Source organism: Chroicocephalus ridibundus, chromosome 4, assembly GCF_963924245.1.
Source record: "Chroicocephalus ridibundus chromosome 4, bChrRid1.1, whole genome shotgun sequence".
NCBI classification, from domain to species: Eukaryota; Metazoa; Chordata; class Aves; order Charadriiformes; family Laridae; genus Chroicocephalus; species Chroicocephalus ridibundus.
In genome coordinates, this window is record NC_086287.1 from 56,416,860 (window position 1) to 56,435,265 (window position 18,406).

An 18,406-nucleotide genomic window follows, 5' to 3' on the forward strand; every position below is an offset into this window, starting at 1 on the left:
ATTAAAATCCGCGCTTTCCCTCGCTCGGAACCCCTCCGCTGCCCTCAGTTACACCGAGGTCCCCAGCCAGCGCAGTTCCACCACCCCGCTCCCCTGCCGCCTCAGCCGCGCGCAGGCGCCGCCCCGCAGCCGTTAGCGCTTTGTTTTTAAACTCCGGCTGTCTCCCCGCGAAACTACAGCCCCCAGCATGCCCTGCGGCACCTGCGCGCCCTCTGAGCCTGCGCGGGCGAGCCCGCGTGCGCTGCGTGCGGGGGTGGCCGCGCCGCTGCGTCAGGCCCCCCCCCGGTCTAGAAGGTTGCTGTGGTAGCGTCCGGGCGCCATGTTAGAAGGCCGGAGGGGAAGAGGAAAGTGAAGCGGCGGCGGCCGGGCCTAGCGATCGGCTTTCTCCTCCCTCTGCAGCCTGACCCCGGCCCGTACCATGGTCGCGGTTCCCGCTTCCTGGCGGGACGAGTGACCGGTCCAGAGGCGGCAGTGGTGGGGGAGGACGAAGAAGAAGAAGAGGAGGAGGGGACGACGCGGTTGTGGTGGTGGTGGCGGCGGCGGCGGAGGAGGAGGAGGAGGAGGGGCTGGAGAGACGATGCCGTTGTAAGTTGTTCAGCTCGCGGGATGTCTCAGAGGCCTGTGTTGCTGCCGGCCCGGCCTCGGTGCTCTCCCCGCAGCGCCCGGGGCTCCCGGGCCCTTTCTCCCGGCTCTCGCCCTTCCCCCCTCCGGCCCTGGGCTCTTCCGGTGCCGCAGTGTGAGGGGCCGTGGGCCCGCTCCCCGCCACCCGGCCCGCCGCTGCCTGCCTCGCACGCTTTCTTGTCTTCCCCTGTGTTTGCGAGGCCCGGAGGAGGTGCTGATGTGGCTTTTACGTTGTTATTGTTGTCGCTTTCTCCTTCGTGATCTTACAGCGGCAGGCGTGAGGGGCCGGGCGGCCGCGGGGCGGGTGCTGCGGTGGGCCCCTTCGACCCGCTGCCGAGTCGGGCCAAGCCGAGTGGCGAGGTGTCGCATGTTTATTCACTCCTCGCCCCGGCCGCGAAAGGCGAAGCTCCTCTTCTGTCTCAAGAGTCCTGACAAAGCCGCTCCCCCTGTGGCCAGTCTCCTGCCGCTCGTTCCGGCGGCAGGAGAAGCAGCCGCCGGTTCTAACAGGCGACCCGAGCGGAGCCCGCTGTCCTTGCGAAACCCGCCTGGTTCCCGGTGGCTGTGGGGGCCCCCCGGTGGCGACCCGTGGCCGCCGGCGGCGCACGGCCTCCCCCTCTCTCCGTTGCCCCACCATTCCCGGGCCGAGGGGCTTTCTCGCTGAAAAAGCAGGTCTTGTGCTTTGGACCTGCCATGCTGTCACCGTGATGGTGGTCGTAAATAATGAAGTGGGTTATAATTTCAGCCCGGTTTCTCCCACCCTCCCGGGTTTTTTTTCCTTCTTTTTTTTTTTTCCTTGCTGACGTTTTGGTGGCTCCGGGTTGAGACGACATAACTTCCTGCTCCTCAGTTCCGTAGGCCATAATTTTACCATTCTATTACCCTGTATAAGTCGAGGGAAGCAGTGATGAGTAGGTGGTCAAGTGTTTCTTAAGAATAAGGTATGCTTATATGCTAGGTTAGTGGGGTTTTTTGTGTTGCTGTTGAAGGAGAAGTATGAAGAATTTGGGAGTATTCACTATTGCTTCACTACTGTTATTTGGGATCATTCGCTATTGTTTTAAATGTGTAAACTTCATGTGAAGAATAACCATGCTTGCCTGTTGTGCTTGTTTTATTCAGCCTAAAACACTGCTAAGTTAGTTGTGAGGTAGATAACACGAGATGAGCTTAACTGAAAGACTTCACGGCAGGAAAAACACAGTGGGTGAACGCAGAAAGGAAAATGGTTATACCAAGTAGTTTCTAGTGATTGTATAATGAAGCTGAAGTGTCTTTATAGGTAAGTTTTACATATGTTCATTATGGCAATGAAAAATTACCAGAAACCAGTTTTGAAGTTGGCTAGGCTTTTTGGCTTCAGGAAAATGGGAGTGTGTTTATGCTGCCTGCTTTCATTCTTAGTTTATTTTGTTGTGACTACATAAATTCCAAATGCTTAATAACAATATTTTTTAAAGTTTGGGCTACTTTATGAGTTGTCAGAGCTGAAGATTGCTATTATTACAAGTTTGGAATGATCGTTTTTCTTAATGCAGATATTCATGATACTTTAACTAGAAACTCCTAAATAATGTTACATAGTTATATTTGCACTAACATACTGCTATTTTCAGTATAAACATTACATGGCAACTTCACTAATACCGAAGACTTACTTTAGTTAGGAAAAGCAAAGGTTTCTCAGATACTGCATTTGTTCTGTCATTTGTATGTTTGGAATGACTGACTTTGTATTATTCAGTCAAGACTTCAAAGTGAACATTATAATGCTAGGAAGTTGCAGTGCCAGTAATGTTAATTCTTACGTTTATGAAGTAATACCTCTGACTTAAGTTTGGAGAAAAGAAAGACGACGTTAGGAAGTTCCTTTTCTGCATAACTGTTTCCAGTGATGCTTTCATGCTTTTGGATAATATTTTTGAGTGAGTGTAGAACAACCTTATGTCACTGCCAAACTTTCAAGATGACAAACCAAATTTTTTTTTTTTTTTTGTCCCAGCCTTTCAAGGCATCCTTTAAACTTCATTTTTAGGGTGGTGTTTACAATTGATAGGGCTAGTCAGAGCTGATCTTCCATACAACCAAAGATTGTCATAACTCTTTACTTGAAAAGCATTAGTTCGGAGTTCTCAAGAGGCATACTGCATTGTGTGTATATGTATGTGTATTCCTCTTAGCAGTGTGGTACAAATCTATAAAAACAAGCAAATTATTTATGTACAAGGCACAACAGTAGTAAGAGAGTAAACTCAGGTTCTGTTGATGCTGATAGCTGTCACTTGCAAAAGCCTTTTAACATTTTTAAAAAATAATAAATTTATCCTTGGAAGTTATGTGAGTTCTTGTTGCGATTCTCGTTAGTCTCTTGTGTGAAGAGGTAGCAGCTGCATGAGGGAAAACTTTAACTTTCAATCATTCAAAAAAGCTGATTAGAAGCAAAGGTGACTATTACCGCTGTTACAAAGATGCATTTTAGTCACCTGTTAGGTACAGAATGTTCCTTTGCCTTATCTGAAATGTAAGATGCTAGGGAGAAAAGAAGCTCACTAAGCTGTTGGTATGTTTCAGTTAGGGCTAGGTGAAGGAGCAACTATGTTTATGTGAATTGGTGATGTAGTCTTTTTATGGAACCTGGGCGTTTCGAACCTTCAAATAGTGAAATAGTACCACAAATCTGTTTCTTGTTAAGCTACTGATATTATTGCACTTACAGCTTCTTTGTTGAACTTAGTATCTGCTGAAATTATTGCAAAAGACTAGGTTTTGTGTTTGGTTTTGGTTTGTGTTTTTGTTTTTTTTTGTTTTTTTGTTTTTTTTTTTAACCAGAAGTAAAGTGCATTGAGTCATATATGAACACTTAGAAGTGCCATAGGTGCTATAAATTCTAAGTATTGTTGCTATTGGTAGCTTCCATATTAGAGTTTTGGAATGTCATTAATTTTTTTTTCCAGTCTTTATTGTAGACAGTCAAGCTTATTCTTGCTTCTGAAGTAAGACTTTTCATGTTTTCTTTCATTGAACTTTGCTTTAGATGTATGCGGAGTCATTGTTTTCTTGACTTTTAATTAATGACTGTCAACTTGTATGCCAGAAGTAATACAATACTATATTTAAAATCCTTGTACTGATTGTGAGTGGATAAATAGTATGGTTCTGAATAGAGAGCGCTCAGATTTTTATAGACTGTTATGGAAGGAATTAAATTATTCCTAACTTTGCAAAGAACAGGACCTACTTTAAATTAAAGCAACTGTACTTCTAATGTGATAGCTTTATTAATCAAGAAGAAATTAATATAAAAATCTATACTGGGGATTAATTTGTTAGATGTAGTACAGAGGAACTGAATGGCAGGTATATGTGGTTTTTCTAGTAGTTTTCAGTCTTCTAATATCACTCCAGAAAGACTGAGTTTATACCTGTTAACATGAAGGTACTGCATAGAACTTGGAAACCGAGTTATTTTGGGCTGAGCAGATTTCACTGCTGAGACAAATTAATCTCTTAGAGTGAAACGCTTCATGGGATTCCTAGTTCTTGGCATCTTCTGATTCAGCCTTACTGAATTTCTTAAATTGCTACCTGTGGATTTTTCTGTCACCGGAATAGCAATAAATCTAAATTTTGCTTCAAGTGTTGTTTGCAGAGTTCAGTAGAAATTTGTTTTGTTTAAACTTGAGAAACTTCTTCTGAAACTCTTGTTGGTAAGAATGTTGTGGATGGGTGTGTGTTTGGACATGCTGCCTTCGCTGTTCTTCCATACAAACGGAAGAGCCAGAGACAGCTCAGGATTGAGCCAAATGTTAGCAGAATGTGTATGAATGTTCTTTCTTTTGCCATAGGTGGTGAGTCTCTTCTTCCATAGGTCTGTTGCCTGTCATTGCTCCAATACCCATGTTCATATCTGTTTTGAGTATCTTGAACATCTCATACTGACAGTTGAAAACTTAATTTATGGTCTAAATGATCCAGCAGTTTTCTGCTAGGTATTAAAACTTTTGTTCAGGAAGGACAGCTGGATTGTCTTAACAATTTAAAACATATGTTCCCCAGTAACTGATTTGCACAGACTTCATTAAGATTTCCTGCCTAGATTTCTGAAATTTTACATGGAGTGATGGTGTTAGTGTTTAGCCAGAAACTTTAATCTGTAATTGCCAAAGTCAGTCCATGTTGGAGGAGACTTCAAAACAAGCAAACAAAACTTCTCAAAATGCTTCCTCTGAAATCTGACACAGTGGAGCTTGAGCTTTTGTGAATTTCACTCCAACTGGCCGACCAGATGGTGTGATGACCAGTATTGCTTCAGGAATCTGACTTGGGTGTCTCACATCAGTAAATAAGAAAGACTGAATTTTACTGAGGTAATCAGTAGAGGCAAATAGAGAAGAGAGGATAGTTCTTAAGAATCCTTAAGTTGTGTGTTTTGTCTTGGTATCTGGAGGCAAGACTGGATGAGCCAAAGGTCCTGACTGAAGTTAAAAGTTTAACATGAATGTTCTGTGGGTTGTTGTCACCGTTTTAAGACGCTAAACAGCCCACAGTTTCTCTTGCTTCACCAGTGCTGGCCTTACTGTGCATGTCTGTGTGGACAAACTTAGTCCTCAGCTGAGGTTTAGTGATGTATGAAGGGGGTTATATGACTTCTAGCAAAAGTAAGGTTTGATGGCCAAGAGCTGGAAGGGATTTTTGCATGCGCTTGGCACACATTTAGATGAGCTAGATCTTGGATGGTTAAGATTTATTTCAGGGTGGATCAGAGGTGAGTTGTAAATTTACTCAGGTTTCAAACTGTTATAATTAAATATTATGGCATCTGATTCTGAGATTTCAGTTGTTTGTGTTGTCTTTTATTTCTGGGAAGCATCCCGAATTTCAGGAGTTATGATGTTTAGATAATGTGGTGCTGGTTGCAACTGTATTTTGTCTGTGATAAGAAGTATACATTCTTAACTCGAATAACATGATAAAAATATTACCAGTAGAAGTGGAGTAGAATACTGGGAGTGAAGAGGAAAAAGTGCGTGGAATGACGTGGATTTTCAAGTGGAGTTGGGAGGAGGGTTAAATACAAAGCATGCTTGGAAAAAAAAAAGTCTGACAGGATTCTTGTTTCTTCTGAGGGTGGAGAAAGGTTCTAGTGTTGTAAAAGAAAACAATAGTACAGTACTTAGAATTTGTATCTAACTCTTAGTTACATGTGGGGCATGTTGTGTAGATACACCTGTATTTGCTCTATTTTCAGTTTGTGATGTCTGCTCAGGTGTAACCTGGTCTTCAAAAGGCGCATTGGAAAGTTGTGGGTTTTTTTTTTTTCTTTTATCTCACAGTCTTGTTCCCCCTGCCTTAGAACAATGTGTAGTCACTTCTGTTTGAAGGAGTTTAAAGGTGTACAGCTCTGGAAACTGTAAAGCTTCGTAGCAAGCTTTATTTGTGTTGCTTTTTTTTTTTCTTCCACTTCTGCACTCTGTTGTAAAATGGCTTTAACAGTGACCATATTACCAGGGTTTTTTAATTTAGTAGTTATTGATAACAGTGTAACAGGATACTGCCTACCAAAACTTTGGGTTCTGAAGAAAGTGTAGTTTAGCTGTCAGCTTAGTACAGACTAGAACTTTGTGTGTGTTAGTGTTTTTTATACGGGGGGAAAAAGTACATCTGCATTTCTCTGAGAGATGAGATTAATTCATAGTTGAAAATGAAACACTGCATTGTAGTGCTTTAGAATTAAACCACTGTAGCTGTTGCCCAGTTTGCAGATGGTTTAAGCTGTCAGCATACGCTCTTCAAAAATTCAGGTCAAATCTGAGCAACAACAATAGCATGTTAAACTTAACTCTACATCATTTTCTACAGCTTTAATTTTCTGCTATTGACAGGTAGCTCACATTCATAGCAGAGCAAGAGCAAGATCTTCATGTGTATATGTGGTTGACTGGAAACAAATAAACTAAAAAGCCCCAACGTGTATCCTAATTTTCTTTGTAATGTCAAAAAGAAAAACTTTTTTTTTTTATTTAAAAAAAAAACCCAAACAACGAAATGCTAAACATGCGTTGAGTTGAGACCTTGACAAGGTCTGCCAAATCTGCCTCTGGTGTTGTCAAGATTGAGTAGCTGTGGTGGGACTTTCTGTTGCTGTTTAATACACTTTGATTTTTGTTAATGCTTAACTCTGGTGACTAGCAGATTTGACACACATGCCCCCGAGGCCTTAATTTCCCTAATCCTCTCAGGTAGAAGGTTAGCATTGACACTTACCTGTCCTTTTCCTTTGAATAAATTTGGTAGTTTAAACTAAGGGAAGAAATTTGGTACTTTTAACTAAGGGATTCCAAAAGTGATATATCATGACATGTCACAGGTGAAAACTAGAAAGTCCATATGTCTTTTCTAGAGGGAAGATACTGGAGTAGAGTGTGATCTTCATGGTTTTAGGAAAAAGTAAAAGATAAGTCTGGGTATTTATTGACAATTAGCATTTTTCTGGCTAAACTATAATGTGTATATACAACATTAAGGTTGGAAAAAGAGCACTTAAAGTTTATTTCTAGTCTGTTTCTCAATGATAATTTACTTTTCATTTAAAAAGCAGCTAGCAAATGCTTTATTTGAAGTTTCTTGGTTTTGTGGAAGGTAGGGAGTGGGGAGAGGATATACCTTTAGCTTTTTGTTTTATGGTAACTTTCATGACTTGCTGTTATATAAATGAATGAACATGAGTTACCTAGCACTAGTTAGTTTATTGCATCTTTAAATGAGTTTAACAAACTTTCTTGCTAAATACCATTTTTTCTGTCATTTTACAAAGGTACTTATCAGATATCTTTTGGTGTGCTACAGAAACCTTAGAACAGTCTTAACTTTAGCAGGTGTAAACAACTGAGCTTCAATTTAAATGCTCTTAGCAGGAAATCACCTGTATTCTCTTCAATGCTAGTATATGTTAAAATATAAGTTTCATTGTATCTTCTGGAGTTGTAAAATTTCTAGAAGGCAGCAGTGCTGAGAATTGTTGCATACCATCCCAGTGAAAGTGTTCTTATTAACTCCTCAACCTTCAAATGCAGGTGAAACATTTGGGCTAGAAGCACCTGCGCTGTTGACAGCATGCTTATTTAATTCTTATAAAATACAAGAATATAAAAACAGTAACTGTAAAAACTGTAACTGTTTTTGTCTTAGCAGTTCCCAAAGATGTGTATCAGCTGATTGATTTAATAGATTGTTTAAAGCTGCTGTTTTAGGAAACAGTTTCAATGCTTACTTTGTGCCCTGTGACCATGCTTTGGTGGTCCTGTAGGGGTTGGAGATAATCCTGGTTTAAGTCATGACAACATGGTGTTTTGTGAAGACAGACCTGCATGTTGCACTGCAAGGGTTATGCTGTAAACTAGATCAGGGAAGAGATCTGATGCTTGGTTGGTTTTCATGTATTGCAGTTTTGGGGGCAAGTTGAAGGATTATTTTTAAGTTATTAGTTCTCAGATTGGTGAAGCATCGCCCTTAAAAGCAGGTGCAAGACAGAGGGCTCAGTCAGCATTACTGACTTGAGTATGCTGGGTCTAAGTGACATTGAGCCTTTTTTTGAAAAATAGTAACAGCCTCTGACAGGCAGTGTTTTGTCAATGAAGTCTAATATCTGTTGGATATAGTTGCTAGTTATGGATAGGTGAAAATTACAGTCAGATTGTCAGGAAATTGCTCCACAAAACTAAAATATTGATTGCTTCAGGTTGCTGCTTTTAAAACCTGTAAAAATAACTACCAAAATCTTAAATTGAAAAGCAAATTTATTTTTTCAAATTAACAGTTGGGAAGAGGGGGGAAATTGTAGTCCAAATTTAACTACCTGCTTTGTGGTGTAAGTAAAAATACAATATCTGAAGAATGTTTATGCATTGAGACCTTTTGTTTTCTGACTGCTTTTTTTAGTAGCACCTAAGTGGCTGAAGCTACTATTTGTGTTGGCACCCCTAATTATTTTTTCTTTTTTGAAAAAGAGAAAAATGGTTTTAGTGGCATCTCTTGTTCTTAGTGTGAATTACTGTTTTATATAATTCATCTCGACAGCTTTTTTTCTAAATGCTTACATTCATGCGTAAAGTCCTAAGGTCTGTATGTTCATCTGCTACCAAATTCTTCATTAAGTGATTAAAACCCCTTAGTTGAAGGAAGCAGTGTCGAATAATGTCAAATATTAATGCAGTCTGAACAAAAAAATATTAGGTATACATTTAGTATTAAACAAAATGTTACTTCACGCCTTCAGAAGGGAGTAATCTTATGCAGTAAGAATGTAACTTAATGAAGATGTAACACAAGCATTGCTTTAACTTTCAGGTAATGCTTTAACTGTTGGTAAAGCTTTTTGGATAGCTGTTGATATAATAGGCACACTTTCTGAAATATGTATTTTGATGAGGAGAAGTAATGATTTTGTTGGTATCTGAAAGGTTGATTAAGTAACAAGTCAGTTTCAGAAAATAAGTTTTTCAGTATGCTTAAAAGCAAAGATTTGTCACTTTCAGAAATCAAAGATGGGGGAATAATATTCATAACTTAGAGGAAAGTTGTCTATATATCAGTATAAAACTCATGTTTAATACTGCGAGTAACACTTAGAGCTTTTTAAATACAGACTTAAGTAGTGTATTTTTTTTAAACCTGGGAAGTATATAATGAGCAAGACTAAGTGTTCTTAAACTTAAAAATTTGGCTATCTTAAATGTTAAAGTACATAAGTAAATGTTAAAGATATACTCTATTCTACAATATTGAATGTGTTTAAAATTCATTTTTCCAAATGTCTACCTGTTGTTGCTAGTATCAGTTCAAAAAAGTTTTAACTATGTGGGTAGTTATCACCAAATGCAAGTATGTGTGTTACGCAGCTCAGTTCTCAAACACTTAGGATTACTAGCCTTAAAGCTCAAACTGTTCTGAAAATAAGGCTGTGTTTAAATGTGAGTGTCATAAATAAATGTATGCCCGTTATGAAAAAATGCATGGCTGTTCTTCATCCAGGATGCTCATCTAGGAAAGCTGCGGTTAGTTTTTGTGGTATGGTGATCTAGGAAAGCTGTTAGTAGTCTTCACAGTATGATGATAACTTTTCTTCTGTGTTTCTGCTGAAGTTCATTTGTGTTCTCTCCTTTCTTGCAGTGTTGAAATATGGGGGGTTGACTTGAGAGTATCATGCTTGTGCTTGAGGTTTGGCTCCAGATCTATTCGTGTAGCTTGAAAAGCACAAGGCAAGGATGCTATGAGGGCTTGTAATTGTGACTGTTTACTGGTGAACTAGGTCCTTCTAGTTTTAACCCATTGTGTTGGGTTAAGTTTACTTTACGCTTACTTTCTTATTTAGAGAAACACTTAATATGAAGTAAAATGTCATGTTATGGAAACGCAAGGGACATGGAGAGAGTACTGCTTACATCCTTGGTGCTTGTGCTAGGCAAAGTCTATCACCAAACTCTGACATTCTCCCCCCAGCCCCCGTAATAAAGCAAAGCTATATGTAATATTGCCATCATGGATTGATCTGACGTTGTTCATCTAACCATCCTCTTATGCTAGCCGGAAGAGAAGTCAGCTTAAAGCTAAATGTATGATGCTCATGGGCTCAAAATGTACTAAAGCCTCCTTACGTAGGTGAATGTTTTGAGTGTGTAAAGTCAGCTGATGTTTAGCCCAGAGAAAAGGAGGCTGAGGGGCTGCTCTCTACAACTACCTGAAAGGAGGTTGTAGCGAGTTGGGGGTCAGTCTTTTCTCCCAAGTAATAAGCGATAGGACAAGAGGAAATAGCCTCAAGTTGTGCCAGGGGAGGTTTAGATTAGATATTGGGAAAAATTTCTTCACTGAAAGGGTTCTCAAGCACTGGAACAGGCTGCCCAGAGAGGTGGTGGAATCGCCATCCCTGGAGGTGTTTAAAAGATTGGTAGACATAGTGCTTAGCAATATGGTTTAGCGATGGTTTTTGTTAGTGTTAGGCTGATGGTTGGACTTGATGATCTGCAAGGTTCTTTCCAACCTAGGCAATTCTATGATGTAAAGGAACATGCCTCATAGCAGCTTGTAACCCTGCAGCCAATACTTAGAGTTGGAGAAAGGCAATTCTACTGTTGTCCTTAATGATACAGATTTACCACAGATTGGTCTGGGATGTAAATGCTAACAGTAGGCTTAACTTTTATTTCCTTAATATGTGTCTCTTGTCTGCCACTCTGATGAGAAAAAAATAATTTAAAGTATTTTTATTTTGTTTTGTTTCTGTCAGTAACTTTATTTAATTGCCTTTATTAGTCCCGTTACAACCCAGGGATCACAAACACAGCAACTGCAGAAGCATTATGGCATTACCTCACCTATCAGTTTAGCTGCCCCCAAGGAGTTTGACTGCATGCTTACCCAGAAATTAATCGAAACCCTAAAACCTTATGGTGTATTTGAAGAGGAAGAAGAACTGCAACGCAGGTGAGTAAACACTCATTCTAGCAGTGGTTTTCTCCTATCTTGGGGTTCATGTAGTTGACTACTGAACCCCAGGTATGTTTATGTTCTTTCAAATGCTTTGTTAAAAGCCTAGTGTAATATTGACCTCTATTTTTTCTTTTTTTTTCTCTTGCTGTAAGAGGAATACTTCAGAACACAGAAATGAATTAAGATGACCTTTAAATTTTAGAGGCTGTTTTGCATTTTTTTCCCCTTCATAACTGTTTTGTTGTAGTGGGCCCTATGCTTTTTTTCTCCTTACTAAGCTTTCTAGAGCATTTTGCTCTCAGTCGTTCTTCTCATTGTTCTTTTAGGTGCATGTGTGTTACGAATTAAGGTTTTTTTTTTTTTGAAAGTGAGTAGAATACGTATACCTAAAATGTGTGTAGGCCTTGCATGCTTGCATTTTTTCTGAGCTTAAATCACTTGAACATTTTTAAAGGGGGAAAAATAGTGGTAATGTTGTAAGAGTGACTGTTTCAGTGTGTGTGTTTGTGTATATATATATAAAAAACAAGATCTGTAATTAGATCTGCAGTGTTACTGTAATTGACTTACTGTATAACGATGATCAAGGTCTTAAAAAATACTACTGTTTTGGTCTGAGTTCATGACCTGCGATTCTGGTGTTTTATCAACAGGATTCTAATTTTGGGAAAATTAAATAACCTGGTAAAGGAATGGATACGGGAAATCAGTGAAAGCAAGGTATGGATGTATCTTTACATGGAACTGCTCATACTAAGACTGCTGTAGGAAGTTAATTCCAAAATAAATTTAGTTCCCAGTCTAAACAGAACGAATCTTAGATTTGGGGATCAAATTTGATAAACAAATACCACCTTTGTGTAGTGCTTTTGTTTCCAGGTAGCATCACCCTTTCAAAGTAGAACCTTGTCAAAGAAAGAAACTGATAAATATTGGAAAATGTCACGGTAGTTGTAATAGTGATATTTTTTTTTTTCAATTGTTCCCTCCCTCTTCTCCCTAGGTAGAAATATAGCTTGACTTTTTATCAAAATACATATGTATAGTACTACATTAATTATGTGCTTAGATTACTTGGCATTGTGAACCAGAGCTAAATCCTAAAATGGACTTCTTGCAGCTTTGTGATCTGGGGTCTTTTTCTTTAATGTGAGTCCTGGAATGTTACTTTTGCAGACTCTAATAATGATGATAGAGGTTTTACCAGGTTTTTGTCCTGTCCTGTTGTCCGTGTGTCTGTCTGCCCGCCCTCATTGTTGTTTTGGGTTTTTTTTAATGATTATAGACTTGCAAAAATGTAAAGATGGAAGTGCCTTTTTTTAGGGGTAAAAACCTAATGTTTTTAGCTGTTTTTCTTTGAGTATACTTAGAATGGGAATTTTTACATGAATGAGATTACTGGGGGTGCAGATGACTGCTATATGTGTGTTGATCCTTGAAAACAAAATGGAGTATCTTGATTGGTGTAAGATTGGAAACTACTGAAGTTAATCCAGTATATATTGCAAAATAATTAATTTTCAATTTGTTTGTATCTCTTGCTGCACAACCATTAATGTGGGGCTTCAGATTGTAACATAGCATCCTGTTATGAAAGGGTAACTGTCTTTGCCCACAGTACTGTGGATTCAAGAAGTTTTTTTGAAGATGCAAATCTAGGAACTTTATTATATGTACCTGAACTGCGTTAACATGAAGTAAACATCTCTCCCAAAACTAAACTTTTATTTAAAAGAATGTGGTATGGCTGTCTCTCAAAGTAATTTAATAAACACTGGTACTGTAAATAGTATTTTTCTCTTGCTCTAAATTGGAATCCATCATCAGTTTCTAAGTCAGTCTAAAATGCCTGAGTATTAAATGAAATGTATTAATGTCCATAGTATTTTAAAGACGTTGCACCTGAAGCATGGAACTGCTGGAACAATTACCAGGCTTGAAGCAGTAATGTCTACTGTAGTTGAAATGTTACAAATAGTTCCCAAGTGGCAAACATATCTCTGTCTTTTCTGCAAAATCTAAGATTATTATTTCAGTAGTAACTACACCTTAAACAATACAAATGTTGTGGAATATTTTTCCTTTTGTTTTAAAATAAATTGTGTGTGTTGTTACAACTTGTTGAGGTAAAATAACCAATTTTGTTTGCTTCATTTAGAATCTTCCACAGTCTGTAATAGAAAATGTTGGAGGAAAAATTTTTACATTTGGATCCTATAGATTAGGGGTTCATACAAAAGGTAACTTTTACTTTTATAATAAAATCTCCTATGTTTGAGCTAATGATGTATCTGTAAATGTCACACATAAGTAACAAAAACTTGCTAATTCTTGAGGTGGTGTTAGATTTTTATTTTCTCTTGTTTGGTTTGTGGGTGTTTTTTTTGTCAGCCATCTCCAGTCTTCATTCTAAATAAATATGTTCATAAATTATGTTCTTGTCATGGGTGGGGAAACAGACAAAAAAGCTGGAAATTATTTTAAAATAGAGAATGTTGTATACTTGGCTTCTCATGGTTTGTTCTTTGAAAATTGCTGCAAATGTTCCACAATTGAAAGACAAATGTATGTATGTATTCAGTATACTTAATGGCCATGAATGATTTTTTGGTTGTGTGTGGCTTTTTTTTTTGTTTGTTTGGTGCTGTGTTCCCTGCCCTGTTTGGTTTAACTTAGGCATTCCCAAAGAAAAGCCATTCTATAGGAAGAGAAACTAAATTTTACTGTTTGGTTTCAAAAAGATTTCTGACTGTTACTGGCATTTCATGTGTGCGAAGTGTGTGTCACTTGTGCCAATAAACAATTTCAGGTGCTGATATTGATGCCCTGTGTGTTGCACCAAGACATGTTGAAAGAAGTGATTTTTTCACATCATTTTATGAAAAACTGAAACAACAAGAAGAAGTAAAAGATCTGAGGGTACGTGAACTGCCTTATAGAGCTAGCTGAAACGATGCTGAGAAGTTAATAGTCAAAGATAATGCATTAAATAAGTAAATATAACTTTACTATTAATGCTTTCAGTAGGTTTTTAGTTAACCTGCAGCAAAGCCTATCACCATAGTTGAAATGAAGAGAGATTCTTCCATGTTTTCTCTTCCCACTTACTGGATGCACTTATTTAAAAATCTGGATGGCAGAATGATCTCCTAGCATCCATGTTAGTATTGCAAAATTTCTACTTGCTGTCTAGCAACAGGCAGATGCAAATATAAGTGTTTGATCCTGATCCTTTTCAAGTTAACTTGTATGTTTGTAACGGAGGTTTTAAAGTATATTGTTATGCAGCTGTTTTTATAATTTCATGCAATTACAGTTGTTGATTTAACTAAACCTTCTGTAATGGCTGTCAACTGTGCGTTTGAAAATGGAGGTTACATTTTTAGTGTGTCTTATTATTAGATGCTTGTGCAAGATTTTTAGCATGTAAAGATGAAGATTTTCTGGGTAGGATTGGAAGACACACTGGGATACGGTATTTTGTTTCTATTCTACCTAAATGACAAGCCTCTCTAGGTCAACTGGTGGGAGCTCTTGTCTTCTCAGTGTTGGCTCAGAGTATATTTTTCTCTCCTACAGTTCCTTCTTTTTAGATGAAGGTAGTTGCTGGCAAGAATTAAAGTTTGGTTTAGTCCTGCTCCCATAAAATAAATGGGACTCTCTGTAGCATTCTTTCACTCTGTGCATCCTGTAGTTGGTAACTACCAGGGTAGTGCAAACATCTTGTGGTAATACTATATGCACTGAAACGATTGTTTTGAATGCTTTATTATCTGAACACTTCCAGTAATCTTTAAATCTACGTGCTATCATTAAGAGCCTTCTGATTTTCAGATTTCTGATTAACTTTGCTATAAACTCGATCTAACTCAAGCTAATATAGTTGATTTAGCCGCAAGGTGGATCAACTTATGCTGTTCAGTGTAGCTCTGCAGGGATCCAAATAACTTTTAGGTCAGGGTGTCATAACACTTTTAAATCATTCCAGCTAGGTGTAAGAAAATTTGTACATCTCCATCTTTAGGGAACCTAGACTTTCTTAATGCTTACTCTGGTGAGTGAGTCTGAGAGACTTGTGAACTTCATATTCTGCTTAGGATACATCCTAACAACCAGTAACATTACGGTAAACTTAATTAAGGTTAAGTGCATGGAATAGTCTTTTCCTCTTGTTAAGAACTGGAACACTCTTAGAACTGTGTTTAGCCTCTAGCAGTACCTGATATGTCTTACTCAGAAGTATGCAGTGTTCTTTGCTTTTGCAAAAGCAGTGCTCTGTAGATCTGTATTTTGTTCAGATGCTTAGTTCAGGAAGGTGGTATTCCTAGCTGATTGCAGAGGAGACATCAAGTTCCATAGTTGCATCATGGATACTGTTTGTCAAAGTATTAATTAATGACCACATTTAGAAAAGATGCTTGAGTTCTGGGAACTGGTGGCTTGCTGCTGGTTGAGGTAAAGTCAGACTGCACAGTTACATGGTTGTCTCTGTCATTCTCATAAAATACTGACTGCGGAAACAATAGAAGTTAGAGGCCTCTTAGAGTAAGGATCTCCATAGGTTGGCCTTAGAATACTTAGAGGTGCTGTGTAGAGTAAAAGATGCTCGATCGTGTCCTACACGTAGTGAGAGAGTTAGACCTTGAAGTAACATCATCAGAGCTTGTTATGAGTGTGGGTTCTAATTAACATCAAGATATCTGTAGCACATTGTGGGTCAGTGCTTGCTGCGTAAATCCTCAATGGTAGAGAAAGACATTGCTGACAAAAATTGACCTGAAAACAGAAAAGTATCTGTATGTATAGCATTTCATCATTGTTGTTTAGACCTGCTAGCTATTGCTTCTAAATGTTCTTCTCTATACTGAAAATAAAATATAACTTTTTTCCCCCCCAGGCTGTCGAAGAAGCTTTTGTCCCAGTTATTAAACTTTGTTTTGATGGAATAGAGGTAAAGATCATCTTTTATTTTGGTAGAACATCGTTAAAACAGTTTTCAAGATCTCTATAACTCGTGTAGTATTCATTAATATGTATGCTATTAGAGTGACTCTCCGAAGTGCATACCCAAGTCCTTGATGACAGTCCTCAGTTGTGTAATTTAAAGTAGGGCTTTAAGACTGAAACAAGTCTTTCTTGATGTACTTAGAGCTGTGTGTAGAAAATCTCCCTCTTTCAGCTGCTGACATGCACTTTATATTCTTATCATACTGACTGATACCTAATCTAAGACTGGAAAGGCAAACTGACTTCTCTATCTCTGTCCTTGCTGTGTATGGGACAGTGTAAAGCTCTAGTTCAGCGCTGAATAGTGTCTTAGATGTTCTTGACCTAGAAAAACCGTTCTGACAAATTATTGTAGAAGTAATAGGAAAGAAATTTGGCATGATTTCAAAACTTACACAAATTTATACACTTGCTCAGTACCTTGCTGGATTTTCAGAACTTCATGTTTTCTGTAATTGGTTATCTAGACTTTTCTGAGATACTGGCCCTATACAGAGGTAGCTAGTTGCATGCATGCTTTACAGTGATAGATGAGAAAGGTCTTTTTCTGTAATTCAGTGATAATTTTGAGACTACTTAGATTAAAACTAGGTTATGGTTTCAAGACTTGCTCTGTCGTAGTAGAATTTTGTATTGTGGACGTAGAAGTGAAGTCGTTCTTGTCCCCAGATGATTTTTATTTACAATGACAGTCGTCATAGTTCTTATGTGTGTGCTGGTTCTGTATTGATCTTAATGTGTATTTTATCCTCTTGGAAAAGGGGCCATAAGATAGATGAAGCATCTGGAAGTGTTTCTTTTAATATCTGTGAAGGGTGTTACTATTTATTGTTTAAAGTGATTCTTTGTGCTAGGAAGACTACTGTTCTTATTATTAGTAAAATTGATGAAAAGAGGTTACAGAATTAATTCTACAGAAGAAAAAGCAATTTTCTAATGTCTTATCTCTATTTTTTTTTTAAGATTGATATTTTATTTGCAAGATTAGCACTGCAAACTATTCCTGAGGACTTAGATCTACGAGACGATAGCCTACTTAAAAATTTAGACATTAGATGCATACGAAGTCTTAATGGTATGTATATACAGTTAAACTTAGTATCTAATCTTTTAATAAGTATCCTAGATTATTTGATACAGCAGTTTAGTTGTGGACTTGACTGAAAATAAAGCAACTCCATATCTGGAAATGAAGTCATAGCTAGTTTTATATATCTTTTTGGAGAGAAGACTTGTTTCTTGTTGGCCAGATTTCTATAAGTTTTTTTCTTTTATTTGGGTGTTAAGTAGTGCTGTCTAAAAATAAATGACACTTGCAAGACTTTTGTTTGGAGCGCTCTTTATTTCTGTAAATAAAGATTTGTGCATGTTTTTTAATTTGTGTTTTGATATGCATAGACATATAAAAAATTGCTTCAGTAATAAATTGGGGATGTCAAAATACTGTGAGTTTGAGGTCAGGTCTTTAGTAGCTTACCAGCTTGTGTAACCCTGAAGTTTTCTGTAATACTGCAGCTTAAAACATTACTATTTTTGTACAGGAAAGTAGGGGCTTCAGCCTGTATGCAACTTGGTGGGGGAGAGGAGCATGGGAGATAGCGCTGATTTCTGTTTTGAGCTGGAAACTTGATAATTTGAGATTGCCACAGCAATTTGCACTGTTTTGTGAAATTCAGGTTTATGAGGTCTCTAGAATTCATACTTGCTTCTTACCTGCTTTGAAAGGAACTCCTAGTCATACTATGTTCTTGCAACCAGCTCTCTGCAATTACTTACTAACAATGAACAACTACTGGTTAAAAAAGAACAACAAACCAAGCAGTTAATATTGTCATCTTTAATGTTATTCTTAAGCCTGAAAATATCCCATCAAAGTAATGATACAACTTGTATGTTTAAAAATTATTCTTTTTAGCCTGTTCTCATGAAGTCAAACAAAGCTTTGACCTATGAGTTCCAGGTTTTCTCTAGGTCTGTGAAGACTCGTGCTTTCTTAATTTGTCTGCATGTTCTATGATGGGCTGCATGTAACCCCGTTGTTTGCAGAACTTAAAACTTGTATGTTTCTTACACAGCTTGTACAGTTCATTATTAACAGAAAATCAAGTATCAGTCCAAAAGTGTAACTACGTGTGTATTGTCTTCCTGAGTGCTGCTGTAAAGCAGTAAAAAAAAAGAAAAAATCCAATGAAAATTAAGCTTTCTAATTCGGAACAAAAGTGACCAAAATATGAAATGAGTTTCCAGCATGCTGATCTAAGAATTTTGATAACTTTGAACATGAGGGAGGGTAAGC

The 18,406-nt window shown here is 38.1% G+C and overlaps 1 protein-coding gene across 5 annotated transcripts in view; it reads left to right on the forward strand.

Annotated features, from left to right (window-relative positions):
* Nucleotides 1-160: 160 nt before the first annotated feature.
* PAPOLA (poly(A) polymerase alpha) overlaps nucleotides 161-18,406 on the forward strand; it is a 44,010-nt gene continuing 25,764 nt past the window's right edge. For 4 of the 5 annotated variants that reach the window (XR_010070769.1, XM_063332809.1, XM_063332810.1 and 1 more), the window contains exons 1-7: nucleotides 1,863-1,900; nucleotides 10,927-11,097; nucleotides 11,757-11,823; nucleotides 13,262-13,343; nucleotides 13,913-14,022; nucleotides 16,001-16,054; nucleotides 17,074-17,185. Coding sequence is in view for 4 of the 5 variants with exons in the window: in XM_063332809.1 (XP_063188879.1) it covers nucleotides 1,878-1,900; nucleotides 10,927-11,097; nucleotides 11,757-11,823; nucleotides 13,262-13,343; nucleotides 13,913-14,022; nucleotides 16,001-16,054; nucleotides 17,074-17,185 (619 nt within the window). In the remaining variant the exon portion in view is untranslated. Of the gene's footprint in view, nucleotides 586-1,862; nucleotides 1,901-10,926; nucleotides 11,098-11,756; nucleotides 11,824-13,261; nucleotides 13,344-13,912; nucleotides 14,023-16,000; nucleotides 16,055-17,073; nucleotides 17,186-18,406 lie in introns of those variants that run through there. The other variant, XM_063332812.1, reaches the window with a different exon arrangement.